The sequence below is a fragment of the Pteropus vampyrus genome, unplaced genomic scaffold, assembly GCF_000151845.1.
Source record: "Pteropus vampyrus isolate Shadow unplaced genomic scaffold, Pvam_2.0 Scaffold238, whole genome shotgun sequence".
Taxonomy (NCBI): Eukaryota; Metazoa; Chordata; class Mammalia; order Chiroptera; family Pteropodidae; genus Pteropus; species Pteropus vampyrus.
Window position 1 is genome coordinate 509,531 of NW_011889019.1, and position 15,912 is coordinate 525,442.

General features: G+C 39.1%; 1 protein-coding gene across 3 annotated transcripts in view; it reads left to right on the top strand.

Moving 5' to 3' along the window:
• ENTPD1 (ectonucleoside triphosphate diphosphohydrolase 1) overlaps nucleotides 1–15,912 on the top strand; it is a 78,489-nt gene that overhangs the window by 26,121 nt on the left and 36,456 nt on the right. Inside the window, exon 1 of one of the 3 annotated variants that reach the window (XM_011373969.2) lies at nucleotides 3,861–3,903. The exons of 1 other annotated variant lie outside the window; for it this stretch is intronic. In XM_011373969.2, the coding sequence (XP_011372271.1) occupies nucleotides 3,900–3,903 (4 nt within the window). In that variant the 5' untranslated portion in view covers nucleotides 3,861–3,899. Of the gene's footprint in view, nucleotides 1–3,860; nucleotides 3,904–9,948; nucleotides 10,045–15,912 lie in introns of those variants that run through there. One more of the 3 variants, XM_023519817.1, reaches the window with a different exon arrangement.

The window sequence follows — 15,912 nt, forward strand, 5'->3', positions numbered from 1 at the left end:
TACCCCAAGACATTGGTGGGCCTGAGAAGTGGAAATTTAGAGGTCAATACTTGTATGGCCTTCTGAGTTGCAAACCACATCTGACTTGCTGTTTTCCCAAGCAATGTTTGATATATATTTAGGGCCTGTTGGAAAGCACCTTTGGGCTTCAGTGTTCCTTCCTTTGGAGCTGGCAGCCAGTGAAGAAGGAAGGAAGAGAGTTACTTATTGAGGGAGGAAGTAAAGCTGGAGGCTAGGTTAGGAGTAGGATTCAAGCATCAGGGTCTGTAAGGCTCTAAGCTCTTATCACTCTTTTCCATCAGGCCAAAATCTGGAGGGGTATGTTGCAGGGAGTTTAAGCCTAAGGGAGTGTATATGTGTGAGACACAAGTTATAAGGTGGGTTCTATTACTTAAGGTGATAGGGATTGACAGGCCCACATGGAAAAGTCAGGAAACACAGGTGGCAGTTTCTATTGCTGTGTATCAGCTGGAGTGGGAGCCCCTTTGATGAGGGCATAGTACCAGCTCACATGACCGGACAGCCACTGTAGAAGTCACCCCCTCTGATCTTTCATTGTCAAAACTCAGCTCTGCATCTCCTGCTGCAGTGGCTGGACAACTTCCCTCAGTTGTCACAGATTGCCTTCAAGAGGGTTTCTTGTTCAAGGCCAACTCCACTGATGTCTCGAAAAAAGTAGGTAGAGCAGAGTGTTCTAATATTTGAATGAATCAACCTTCCGATCATAGTTCTGCCTCTTTCTAGCTATATTACCTTAGGCAAATAACTCATCTTCTCTGAGTGTCAGTTTTCCTATCTGTACAATGAAATTAATATTGGTACTTAGTTTACAACTTTGTTATAAGGATTAAATGAGATAATGCAAGACCAGCTCACACTGTGGTTTTAGCAGCAGTTACTGGAACAATCTTTTGTGGCCAAGATCATAAGGTCACAGGACATGAACATCAGCCACAAAACCCAATGTAGCAACTTATGAAGCAGAAACCACTATTTTCCAGCAGATGGCTATGCAACCTGTCCACACTGGGCTAAAGGAAGTGGGTAAAGGGGTAGGTTGGGGGTGGGGAAGATAGAAGAGTTAAATGAATGTCAGTTTCTCCTAATCATTAAGAGCAAAGAATTTCCCAAATCAGGTTTGTGTTCAAATTCCAGCTCTGTGCTTTCTATTTGTGTGATCATGAGCACATTACTAAACTTTCCGACATGCAGTTTTCTCAAGTACAAAATGGGTTAATGATATCTATATTACATTTGAGAAAACTAGGGGTCATAAAACTGGGGGTCAGTGTTGTGAGGATTTCATGAATAATGTATGCAAAGTGCTTAGCACAGTGCCTGGTAACCCAGCAAGCACATAACAGATGATGATGAGGATAATTGTGAGGATGACAGGAGATTTTCTTATCTGGAATCCTATGATGCTGCTCTTTTCCTCTGAGAAGGTAGGAAGGAGACAGGGTGGGTACTTGGTAAAACTGGGTGCTGGTGAAGTAGATGTGTTATCTGAGGACCTCATTTCTAAGCTTTTCTTCTACCTCCTGACTCCTTATGTCCTGCCCTGATGCCCAGTACCTGGGTGCTGCCTAAAGCCCTTTGCTCCCCAACCATTCCAAGGGGTGGTTTACCCCTCCCCTTCCTATACTGCCTCCAAACTCCTATTCTTTCTGTTCAACTTTGCCACAGCCAGGTTTGGGGAACACAATCCATCTCAACAATTCACTCTAAGGTGCAAAAAACCCACACAACTTTTAAGGCCACCAGAAGTATTTCTTTTTTAACTCCCCCAAATTGGAAATTAGTAGAGTGAGAAGCAACGGAGGATAGAGGGCAATTCAAGGCCAAGGACTTCCATACTGCCCTGAAAGACAAGCCCGGAGGAGGGAGCAGGATCAGCGGGGGAAGAAGGAAGTGTGGGTTTCTCTAGCCTCCCTACTTTATCCCCCTTCTTTGCTTGAGAAGGTAAACCCTCTTTCTATAACTTGGGGCTAACATTGCTTCCAGGGAAGAGGGCAACCCAGGACAAGTGCCCACCAAGCCAGGCTCAGTCCTACATTTTGACTCCCAAATATCTACTATCAACAGCAAAAGCTGGCTCCTAAAACAGAAATTCCAATGAGGAAAAGTACCAGCAAATGCTAAAGTGACAAGAATCTTCTCATCTACTCTAGATTTTTCTATCATGAGAAAAAAGAGAAACCCTGGAAATTTGGGAAATTTAAAAATTTTCAACACCATTTACAGATATAAAAAGTTTCTGGTTACTTGGGTATTACACATTTGCATATCTGATTTTATATATTGATTATAAAGTTATGGTCTTGTGAACTATAATCATCTTTATCGTAAGCATCATAATCATTGAATTTATAGTTCATATGGCAGTCTCTTATACATTATTTAACTTAATTTAATCCTTGTCAAATAGGTATTACCATTAATCCACATTTTACAGTCAAGGAAACAAAGGCTGAGAATGTGACTTACTCAAGATCCCAGATCTAGTAACCTCTGGGTTTTGTTTTGCTTTGGTTTTTCGATTTAGGTAATGAGCTACCAACGTTAGAATGATGCACTGAAAAGTGCTGGGCTATGGACTTTGTGCCTTCCAATGTGAAGCATGATAAACTATTAATTTCCAGAAAAAGAGCTGAGAGAGAAATAAGAAGAGTAAATCTGTGATTCATTGATACAACTTTTCAGGAAATTTGATCAGTTTAGTATTCCAAGCTTCATTTTGACCATCTTCATTTTTTTTTCAAATCAAAGTTTAACCTATTGAAATAGATATGCTACTTTTATTTTACATAAACATGAAGCTCTATGTGTCACAAAAAACTTAGCAGGATGGGCCTCCTAATTAATCAAGGAAAATGAACTCTATTTCTTGTTCAAAGACATAGATGTTTTAGGAGAGGGCGGGAATGGTAAAGATATTGTTTGTCTTATGAAAATACAGAAGCATAAGATTGGCAGCTCTATGTAGTGCTTTGGGTAATAATACAAAGGAGGGAGAGTGAAAAGGACATTGTTTTATGAGAAGTTAAACTACACCAGTCAAGTGGAGGCTTTGGGTGAAGTATTTCTCTTACAATTTGCAAAGCAAGGATAAAAAGCAAAATAGACTTCCAATGGAGTTTTTCAAGTAAAAGAGAGCTTTGTACACTGGATATGCAAATTATTAGTATTTTGAAGATATTCTACCACCTTGGTCTTTAGGAAGTTGCTTAACCTATGTAATTTGCATTTTTCTTATCTGTAAAACAGGGACTAAAACAATACTTAACTTATGAGTATTAAGGACCTTTATGAGTATTAAATGAAAAAAAAAAGCGTAGTGTCTAGAACAGTGCCTGGCACGAAGAAGGTCACAATAGATGTTGGCAACACTTTCCTCCATTGTCCCCACTCTAACCGATTTTAATTATGAAGTTGTGAAACCCTGTACTTTATCTAGATATTTACTGGAAATCTAATTTTCCAAAAGTAGAACATGTGAAAAATTCTTGATTTTTCTTGCAGATACTTTTTGCAAACTAGAGGAAAATATTAGTGCCTTTCTTCCTTGGTTTCATTCTGACTCAAAAGAAAGTTGTGGTTAAGAAAGTGGTTTATTTAGGTACTTAATAACCCTAAAGGAAGAAATGTAAGACAACTAGACCTATGATCTCAATTTTTAAGTAGGCAGATTAAAAAAAAATCAGAAAGATGATAGATGAGATCTCATGGTCAGATTTCCTAAAGAATATGGCTCAAAAAAAAAAAAAAAACCCCTAAGAATAAAATAACCAACTAATTGAGAAATATGATTACGTAATTATAAGTAATCTTAATGGGTAAGAAAAGTGAAAGAAAGCACTTACTTGACCAGAGGAACTTTGATAAGGAGCTCAGAAATTATGGGTGAGTTTAATTTTCTTTTATATATTTCTTCATTTTCTAAAAATTTCTATGATGACCATGACTTTTATAAAATAAGGTTTTCCCTAAGGATTTGTACGATAGAGAAACAAAAGATGGCAAGTTATTGAGAAGAAAGTTTAGACAATAGGATGACCATGACTTTTATAAAATAAGAAGGTTTTCCCTAAGGATTTGTACGATAGAGGAAAAAAAAAGATGGCAAGTTATTGAGAAGAATGTTTAGACAATGGGAGATGAGACGTGTAGGAAAAAATGCTAAAGATAACAAAAAAATGTTATTTTGGTTATGGTTCAGTGCAAGAATATGAACAGGAAGAGGGATGTACAATGATAATAGATTATGCAAAGGAAATGGAATCTGTGAACTTTTTTGCTTCAGTCTAGAAAAATGCAGCTTAATCAATTCAAAGTAAAACATGCATCATTAAGAAGTCATTGAAGCAGATGGGAAGTTATTAAGAGAGCCCCTGACTTTTCTAAATGACTTTACAGAACTTTACAGAGACGATGGTCTTTAAATTCTTAGTAATCTAAATCGTAAAATATGGTAAAGGATAGATTTGGGAAACTCTACATGAGGTTGATTCTTGGCAAAATCTTAAAATAAATATGGAAAATTTGTTAGCACATAGGAAAGAAAGCTCCAATCACTTGAAGCTAGCATGGATCTGCTATATCAAGGTATATCAAATTACCCCAACTTGGAAGATGTGTAGGAGGGTGCTAGAGTTAATAAATTTTGGCAGCCTCTCAAATTCATAGGAATAGTATATTTTATTTTAGCAAGAGGTTCACAAAATTTTTTAGTTACCGAAAATTTCTAACAAAAACAAAAGGAAGAGAATAATGTAATAAATCTCGATATACCCATTACCCATCTTCGACAGTTATCAGTATTCTGAGTTTTTGTTTCCTCTATCACTTTCTCCTCCACCAAGTCTTTTCGTTGTTGGTATTGGAATATTTTAAAGCAAATCACAGATTTTATATCATTTTACTTGTAAGTACTTCAGTATAAGAAAGATGTATAACAAAGTATTTCATGATATGCTTAAAGATGAGTTGAGCAAATATGGACTGGATAAGAATGAACTGAGAGAATTAGTATTAGCATGAATTATGGCTAAATCATGTTGACAAATGATTTTAAATCCACCTTGAAGAAAGGTTATAGGGGAATATACCTCAAGATTCTGTCCTTTTCCCAGTCTTACATGATTTGGATGAAGACATAGAAAGTATGCTTAGCAAATTTGCCAACAACACATAGTTTTTAGTAAACATGCACACTGTATTATATAAAAGAATCAAGTATCATCGAGCTGGAAAGATGGGCTGAGACCATAAGGTCACATTTAAATGATACACATAGAATAAGAATCTTGACTTGGAGATAGTTCATATGAAAAAGATCTGTATGTTTTACCAGACCACAATTCTCAATATGAGTACGTAAAATAACTAGTCATATTAGGCGACATCAATTAAAGTTAAGCTGTCAGATCAAGGATGTAATAACTCAAGTATATATGCAGTTTTATTCTCAGTTCAGAGCAGTTTGTTTTGAGAGGGATCTTAACAAACGGGAGGACATATAGTGGAGGGTAAAAGGGTGACATTAGATCTGGCAGTTATGATATGTAAAGAATGATTAATGGAACTGGGGTTCTTTAGCTATAGGAAATGGCAACTTGAGGATGGGATTTATATACTGACTATCTTTAAGGATGTGAAAAAAAATCTTTTTAATGATGAAGTAAACATACTCTGCATTGCATCATAGCTTAGAACTGAGATCAGTGAGTAGAAGTTAGAATGAAACAAAATCTTGGGCATAAGAGCTTCCTAGTGATTACAGATATCTGGCAATGGCCCAGACTACATGAACATGCTCCTCTGTCCCCATCAATAGAGAAGTTTACTACAGAGGTTAAATACCTAAGAAGTCTGTAAAAGTGGATTTGCCACTTGGAAGAACTCAGAAAGCTTATCTGTACATTAGAATCACAGAAGGGCTTTAAAAATGACCAGTGCTTGGGCCCTGTCCCCAGAAATTCTAACGCCATTGCTCTGGGTAGGACTGGGAAAAGTCCCAGGTGATTATCCTACGTAGTCAGGGCTGGGAAACTTGGAATACATGATCTTTAAGAATCCTTTCAAATTTGAGATTTTTTTAAATCTGAAAAACACATGTCGCTTTCATGGGGTATTTAAAAAGTTGGAATGGCAGAAGGCCTGAACATGACAGTGAAGTCAGACATAAGATTGAGCTCAGGGAAGAAAGACATTTAAGCGACACTAAAATTACCAGAGGTTACCAGGAGAGAACGCAATTTAGAGCACATGACACTTGTATAGTTGCAAAGAAGGTAGGAATGAGGTCGAGTGGCAGTGGTATGACGGGGAGAGAGTGTGACTGAAGAAGATGGAGGTCTGAAGAAAATACTAAAATCTCGATGGTCCTGGGCAAACTGGGAAGATTGATTACTTCTAAGAGTGCCCCACAGGCTTCTAAATGAGAGCAGCACGGAAAACATTCTCCTGGTCACTCCCCTTGCAGAGCGAAGATGTGTTGTGTATACACCTGAATGCATTGCATTGGCATCGCGAGCATTTGCAAAGGTTAAAATTCATGTTCCCTCTAGCTGTTTAATCCAGGGAGAGTGCCTTGCATGCTTACCTGGCATCTTGCCAGGGTGCTGGTGTTGGGCTCAGTAGCTTCCTTTGGGGTGACTTGGAATTCCTTATCCTACCTCTCCTTCCCAACTCTGGCTGAAACCTCCTAAAGTGATTTTGAAGCTTGTTTCTTTGAATTGCTGTTTAGCAATTCTTTCCCTGATGTTTTAATCCCCCTCTGACCATTGTGTTAAACAATTCTCAAGGTGACTTCACAAAGCCGGCTGGCTTCAGGGGTAGTGAGCAAGGGCTGCCTTTAAAAAGTCAGGTACAGGTGGCTGAGGGAACTGCCTCTTTGGAACTGTTAGGTATGCTGCCCCCAAATATCTTTGCAATCTTTTTTTAAAAAGAGAAGTATTGGTGAGATACTTCTTTAAATATAAAGAATAAATCGGGTAATCTTCACCAGGTACCCCTAAAAGGCCTCAAAACTGCTCTTCTCCCTCTATTTTTTAAATAATCAGTCATTGATTAGGGGTAGTTACATTGCATTTTGAATTGAAGCAGTAGTTTTCAAAGTGTGGTCCGTGAACCAGCAGCAGCAGCAGCATTACCTGGCAACTTGTAATGCTCTGGCCTCACCCCAGACACACAGAACTAGGAACTCTGAGGTTGGGGCCCAGCAGTTTTTACCAAGCCCTCCGTGTGATTCCAAGCAGGTTTATGCTTGAGCTGGATTGCAGAAACTACGTCTTTAGAAGGTTCTCCAAAGGTTCTCCTGAGTCTGCCCTCGGACACAGGGCTGAACGGGACAACTGCGAGCCAAAGAAACTTCAGTCCTAACCACTGAGCCAAGGTGAGGAGTGGGGTTGACATGTGCTTAGTAAAATAGGTAAAGCGACAGGAGAGAAAAACTGTAACAGAAGAGTAAAATCAAATAGAATCAGAATGAGGAAGCATTGGCCAGTCTAATTAAGTGATGTCATTACAAAATTAGGAAGACACTATTCAAATGACTATAAATACTAATATATATCTATATAAAAAGAAATTGTATGCTATGAATTGAATTTTTTAATATGCTGTATTTTGTTTCACCTTGGAGATGTGGCTTGTTGGGAAAACATTATGTCTACTAGGTTCTGGCTGGTCCTTAATTGAAGCTCTACATCAAAAGGAAACTAGAAACTTGATGAATTTTAAGAAGATTTGGCTGTTAAAATTTTATTTTCTTGAAATAACAGATGCCAAAAATGTGAAAAAAGTTATAATCTTAATCATCACCATATCGACCATAACAACAACAATGATCATAACTATGGTTACCATAACTATGGTTGCCTACTAGTTGTGGTTACCATAACTATGGTTGCCTACTGAGCGCTGACAGTGCTGTGTGCTTGGCACTAGGGATAAAGTTGTGGGTAAGCAGATATGGTCCTTGTCCTCTGACCAGAGGTTCCCAACCTTGGCTGCACAGTAGATTCACCAGGGAGCCATTGAAAAATAGCAATGCCCAGGCTTCCCACTTTAGTGATTCTGACTTAATTATTCTAGGGTGGGACTCTGGAGTTGATATTTTCACAAAGTTCTCAGTGAACTTTGTGCAGCCAGAATTGAAAATGACTTGTGTAGTGGAAGACTTAAGAATGTAGATAATTACAATAGCTTTAAGTGATATGAAGAAAAAGTTTAGAGTGCTATCAAAAATGTCAGTTGGTGTGAGTTCATGGAAGGGGTCTCTGAGGCATCCTTGAGGAAGTGACTTTTCAGCTGGGATCTGAAGACTGAGAAGAAAATAGCTAAGCAAGGGGAGTGGGAGGAGGATGTTCCAGGCAGAGTAAAAAATTTACTCTGGTGAAGTGAGGGCTGAAAGGAAGCCCTCCTTTAAAAAGATGATTTGGCTGCTACAGTTTTACTTTCTTGGAGTTATGTGGTGAAGAATCACAGATCCAAAAAAGTGAAAAAAATAGTTGTGAAATGTGAAAAGAATGAGGGGAGGGTGAAGATAAGGGGCTGGAAACCTGGGAAGGGGCAGAACATGTGAGACCTCTTGATTTTGACCTTTACTCTAAAGCAGTGGGAAGCTATGAAGTGTTTCTAAGTAATGAGTGGTTGATATGATCATATAGATACTTTGAAAAGATCACATCTGGCTGCAGTGTGGAAAGCAAATTGTTACGAGGCAAGAGTGGACTCAGGGAGACCATTTAGGGGCCAGCTGTGGAAGGTGGTGGTAGTTGGACTAAGAAGGGGACAGTATGGTGGAGGGGGATGGGTGGGCATCAGAATCTTTGGGAGGTAGAATCTCAGGACTTGACACAGGTCTCAGTAACATTTGTTGAATGAGTGGGTTGCTTAGATGTGAAGGGCAAGGGTGAGAAAGGAATATGGAGGATGATGCCATCATTCGTGGTGTCACAGCTGGATGGGAGGTAGAGATCTTCACTGAGCAATGGATGTTACTGAGGCCAAGGGGCCAGTTGGAGTCTCTCAAATCATCCTTTTCATACAGAGCTCACTATGTCGTCACATCAACTTTCTAAGGTAAGTAATGAATGTTTTCTAAAATTTCAGTCTAGAAAATGAAGATTTAGAAAGGTTAAGTACTTGTCTAAGTTACACAGCTAGTAAAAGGCAGGGTTGAGATTCCATCCTATAGGATCATTACATAGTCATAAATAAGGAGATGCATTATTACCTAAGCATACTCTTCTCTTTAATTAGAGTGACTCATTTTCAGAGACAATGCAGAGTTAACCACGCTTGCTTAGAAAGGATTGAATGTGTAGTCCCTTATATTATATCACTGAGTCTATTGTTTTTGGTAATTCAGTGAGAAAATATTCCATGGAGTTTATGACTAAGCTCTGGGATCCAGATCGGGGATTTACTGCCTAGACATCTGTTCTCTTGCTTCTTACAATGCAAACTGAAGTTGAGGTTTCCTGACAGCTCACTAAAAATAGAACAATGGAGTTGAGAAGTTAAAATGCATTTGTAATAATCAAATAAGTGCCCCCCCCCCCCGCTTTTCTTGATGGAAAACATTGCATACTAAAAATTAAAATCAATCTTATCCATTCGTTTATTCAACTGACATATGGAATACTGATATAGACCAGGCCCTTTGATGATTTCTGGAGATCTAAAAGGTACACTCTGTTCTCAAAGTGCTCAGTCTCGCAGAGGAGATTGACCCAGGTGAAAGGCCGTTATAGTATCGTGGGAGGGGTACTGTGAGACAGATGCAAAGGAAGAGTACTTAATTCATTATTAGAGGAAGAGCAAGAGACTTTCCAGAAGACTCTCTGGAAGTGGTGACACATAAACTGATGATCCTCAGACTCATTTCCTCATAAGTTCGAGTTAGCTAGCTAAAGAAGAGAGGAAATGAGTGTTTACGGTAGAAGGAAGAAGCAGGAACATTGTATAAGGTGTGAAGATATGAAAAAGGGGGCAGTTTGGAGACTAACACCTTGAACTATACCTGGATTGTGTGGGGTATGGCCTTAAAATTATTGTTAAAGAGTTTCACTTTTATTTGGAGACACATGGGAATAATTGAAGAAGTTCACACTGGTTGGGTTGCATAATCAGGTTTGCACTGTTATGTTGATCATGTCATCTTCAAAGTAGAAGATAGATTGGAGAGGAAAGAGCCTAGATATGGGTAGGCTTCTACAGAAGCTATTATAGGAGTACAGACAAGAAATAAAGAGATGAACAAATAGATTTGAGAAATACCTAGTGGGTAGAATCAACAAAACTGAGAGTTTGATGAGAGGAAGATGGAGTCTAGGGAAACTGGGAGCATGGGAGTGACCTTCATTGAGAAGATTATACAGAAAAATTAGAGTGAGAAAGAACATTAAGTTTTAGACAGGGTGAGTTTGGCTGTAGAACATCAAAGCACATATATCCAGTGGGTGACTAGAATTATAGATTGGGAGCTCAAGAGAAAGTCCTAGAGTAGAGATACAAATCTGAGAGTCATCACCATTCAGCTGGGTTTATGTCTATGAAGTGCGATGAGCCAAGGTTCCAAAGTGGAACATTGGGATATCCCTATTTAAAGAGTATGAGGAGAAAGAGGAGCCAGCAAAGTAAAGGTCAGAGAAGTAGGAGGACTAGTGTCATGGGAGCCAAGAAAGGAGAGAGTTCATGTAGTAAGAAGTTAACAGTGTCAAATTCTACAGGAAGTGTAAACACTGAAAAGCACCCATTGGATATTTGTGTGAGTGACTTTAGTGGAATGGTGGGGACAGAAGCTACCAGTGGCAAATCAAAGAGTGAATGGGTTGTGGGGAGGTGGAGTTTAGGAATGCACAGGGTACAAGGAAAGAAAATAAGTTAAAGGAAGTCAAATCCTAAGAACTGGTGTGGCATGGATCAGCTCACTTAGTATGCTGAGAGAGAGAGCCGAAGGTGAGAAAAGTGGAAAGAACATACCAGCACCATATAAAGCTTTAAGAAGAGGGGAAGTATCCTTTTCCCACGTAGTCCTGAGAGAATAGGTAGAGAGGGTGGGCCCTATAGTGTCTTCATTATTCATGTTAATTATCCCATCTCTAAAGGTGGGTCTACCAATGCCTCATTCCCAGAGGTCAGTTGTAGGCAACAAAGACTATCCCACAAGATGGAGGAAAATTTTCCTTTTCAAATCATGTGTTCTTCAGAGTCTTTGGGTTTGTAGGAATTTCTACAAAGAATTTTATATATTTTAGCCATCATTTCCAAGTACCATAATGTATGCTTCTTAGTTTGGGTATCCTGAGCTTTTGCTGAAATGGATACTTTTCCCCTCCACTCAGAACATTATTGTAATTCCAAAAAGAAAAAGCATATGGAATCACTCTTGTCGGCTTTGGCCCTTCGAGTCTGCTTCCTTGTCTTGCTGCACCCCTCCTACCTTGCTGAGTCTGAGCAAATAAGAAAGCAGACTGGCTGTGAGCAAGAGGTACACAGATTGTGCTATACACGTTCCTACGGGTTCTGCATCGCATCTGTATTCTATAAGCAGCCTGTGTCTCATAGAGAAAGACAATCTATTTCACCTTGTGGAATAAAAAGAATGAGAATCCTGTGAAACCAAACATGCTAAAAATAGGTCAATATCCACTTATTGTTTAACAATGATCAGCTCATTTTTTTTCCCCAGTAGAAAATCATGGCAAGATAGTTTGGCGAACATCAAGTCATAGTGGGGGCAGTTACTTTGATTATCTTAGAGGGGCATCTTTTATCACTATGGAGAAAGAAATTTCAGGAAATATCATACTTGAGTCCATGGCCAAGGCACCTTCTCTCCCCAGACCTTGCTAGACACATGCAATGCTGACCAAGTCTTTTAGCTGCTTTTTACTCCATGCAGATGACCCCACCTCACCATATTCACAACTCTTTCTTCATTCAAGGTACAAAATTGAGTAGGATACCACTTTCTTAGTTGTATCCTGGATTTGAGGAAATACTCAAAGTCAAAAGACTAAACATACTTTTTTAAAGTGTGGGCAGTTTTGGCAGGAGCTGCTTTCATCTATTACTAGTTTTGTTGTAGGAGGACACTCCTTTATTCAAGGTCCAGGGACCGTTCTCTAACCCCTCCAGCCTTCCACCTCACTAAATGAATACAGAAAATATGCTTTAAAAAAAAATCCAGGGGACTCTTAGGTTGTCCCTCCAAAATATCAGTTGCATCTGTCACACCCTTGACAGGAACTAAATATTAATCAATTGAAGATTGAGTTTTCATTTAAGTGTCTAAAGTACAGACACTCAGTGTTGATGGTCGAAGAGGAGAGCCAGCTGCTTAGATACCAGATGGTCTGTGACAACGTTACCATAGGCAATTAGAAACTTGATCATATCTTATCCAGAGAGCTGTTCTCTCTTGTATTGACGTATAACAGCAGAGGTGCCTCAGAGGAAAAATCAAATTTCCCTCAAAATAAAGCTTTGCATCTACCCAAAGCCTGGTCAAGTGAGAACTGATGATTCCGCTCCAAAGTATAGAAAAGAGATGACATCAGTCTGGAAAGAATGAATGAGTGGGGTCCCAGAGATGGCTACTTAGACTAATCAGGTTGGTGAGTTGCTGGTAAGGTGGTAGATTGGGCAGGGAATCAGCAAAGTCAGTGTCAAACCACCAACACACTACTTCCAGGTTCCTGTCATCTTTGCCACTTTAAACTGAAAACCCTCTTCAATTCAAAACCTTTAGGTTTTCAGGAATTTCAATTAAGAATTTTAAATTGCTCAGAATTAAGGAAGGAAGGAAGGTAGGGGAACGCAAGAAGGAAAAGAAGGAAGGAGTGGGGAAAGAAGGAGAGAGGTAGTAAGGTCACATGAAAAATTTTTTAAGACTTGCTCGAAGCAGAAGAGAATTAACATGCAGGCCTGAGACTGCTATCATTGAGGGGACCTGCTTGCAAGTTTGGCTGGTGGCTAGTGTCTGGGAGCTTGGATTTCAGGAGGGTTCTCACCATTCTAAGAACTGATGGGGTTGGCTCGCTGTGCCTGGACTGCTTGTGCAGGTAGGCGTGGTTTGTGCTGGGCACCTGCTTTCCTTCTGTGAGTCTGGAATGTTGGTGCATGCTGGATGGAAGGTGCCTATGTGACTGGCCCAGTGAAAGCACTAGAAACTGGTTTTCCGTTGAGCTTCTCTGACAGACAGCATTTCACACATGTTGTCACAACTCACCACTGAGGGAATTAGTTGTGTTCTATGGTCTCTACTGGGAGAAGACCCTTGGAAGCTTGCTCCTGGTTTCCCCGAGACTTTGTCTCATACTTTTTTTTTCTCTTTGTTGATTATGCTTTATATGCTTTCACTGTAATGAATCTTAGCCATGAGTAAGACTATATGCTGAGTCCTGTGAGTCCTGGTAAATCTATAACTTTCCAGAGATGTCTATGCCTTAACCCAGTGGGAATATACTGCACGCATTGTTCCATTTCTTGCTTTTCACATATAAAATGTTTCAAAGACAGTTTGCATCAACATTCATGAATTTCAATCTTTTCCCTGCCTACATAGTATTATGTATAGCTGTACTAGAATTCATATATCCAGACCTCAATTAATGGATCTTTAGTCATTTTTAGTCTTGCTATTACAAATAATGCTACATTGAATATCCCTATACATGCATCTTTTTGTACATTCGTAAGTATTATCAGCAGATGAAACTCCTAGAAGTAGAATTCTTTGGTCAAAGGATATTTGTACTTTGCTCTTTGGTAAATACTGCAAAGTTGCTACCCTCACCAAAGAGGCAGTATGAATTTTTGCTTCCACCAACACGTAAGAAGTGCCCGTTTCCCCACATCCTTGTTGATATACAGTTTATTTGTTGAATTCATCCTTTTCAGGTATACAGTTATATGAATTTTAATAAATTTTAATAAGTATATATAGTCATCTCACCACCACCACAATCAAGATATAGAGTAGTTCCACCATCTCAGAAAGCTCCCTTATGGCCCTTTGTAGTCAGTTCTCTGTCTCTGAACCTTTGGTTACTGATCTAATTTTTTGTCCTTTGTTTTGCCTTTTCTAGAATATTATGTAAATGAAATCGTACAGTATACAGCCTTTTGAGTCTGGCTTCTTTCACTTAGTATAATGCTTTTGAGATTCATCATGCTGCATTTATCAGTAGTTTATTCCCCTTTCATTGCTGAGTAGAATTCCACTGTATGGTGGTATCACAATTTTGGCACATTCATTAGTTGATGGGCATTTGGGTTTTTCTTGAATTTCTGGTGATGGATAAAGCTGTTAGAAATATTTAGGTGCAAGTTTTTGTATAGACATATGTCTTTACTCTTCTTGCATAAATACCGAAGAGTGGGACTGCTTGGTCATAGGGTAACTATATGTTTAACTTCATAAGAAACTGCCATACTCTTTCAAAAGTGTCTGTGCCGGTTTTCATTTCCAGCAGAAATGTACAAGAGTTCCTTTTGCTCTGTACCCCTGTCAACCTTTGGTATTGTCAGTATTTTTATTTTGGCCATTCTAATAAGTACGTAATATATATTTATGAAACTTTAAAATTTTGATATTCTGATAAGTGCTAAAACCGTATCTCATTATTTTTAATTTGCATTTATTTAATTAAGGATATTTAGGATACAATATGTTGAATATATATATTTTTTGAATTGCACATTCATATTCTTTGCCCATTTTTCTATTAGGTAGGTTAATCACTTCCTTAGTGATTTTTAATGACTCTCTATATTAAGGAAACCAACTATTTCATGGTTGTTGCAAACATTTTCTCCAGTTTGTCATTTTGTATTTTGTATATGGCATATTTTGCTGCAGAAATATTTCCATGTTGCTTCTGACTTTTTTACCTCATGAGTATAAAAATAAGGAGGTAGAGAGAAAGTATGAATGTAAGGTATAGAAGGCAGGGGACTGTAAGGCTAGGCATCCCGGGTGAGTCAGTTCACACACCTCCTCAACCCTCCCAAATGACCCCACACTAATGATATATGGCCAGTACAGATTTTCTCAGGTTTTCTCATTGGCTACAAAAACCCAAGGCTTGTTGAGAAATGCAGCTACTTTGAGAAAGTATAGAATCCCCAGGGCACAATTCTTCAATTTCAGATGTGGAGGAAGGTTCATTTAGTGGAAGCGATGTGCTTATTGCAGAGACCATCAATACATGAGATTGTTACACTATGTGGGCTGGGACACAGGGAATTCCTGTCTGCAGTCTCAGTGATATCACTTTGACGGAAATAACCTCCTTGCCAGCTCTATACTTGAATATGAAATTTCACAATGACCACAAAGACCTATTGTGCTCCATGCTATCCATGAGCAAAAGAACTCAGGAGAGGCCAGAGGGGTGTGGGTGAGGAGGTATATGGTATGGTGGGAGGAAGCGAGGAGGCAAGTGAGGCAAAGGGACTCTTTGGCTCCTCTATTTCCCACATACAGAACCCCTGTTGGCATTTGTTTTTTTGCAGTTATTAACATTTTTAGAATCAGACACACCAAGTGCAAAGTCAGTTACTTGCTGCTAATCTGAGAAGAGCACAGCCCACAGCAAGAAGTACTGTGGGGTGGAGAGTGTTGGATTGGCAGAATCTGATTTGCAGGAAGAGCTTGTTCTGCACCTCCACCTCTATTCCTACTGCCTGGGAGTCACTAGATGGGCTCTTCCTACCCAAAGCTGAGATTCTGAGGCATCCACTGAGGATCAGCCAGACTAGTTTAAGATAAATGCACTCCTCTATTCACTCTAGAGCTGTAAACTCTGAGCATAACCAGCTAATTACCATTTCAAAAAGTGGAAATAAAAGACCATAAATAAAAGCAAATAACTTCTTCTGAAGTCTGTGGTTCAA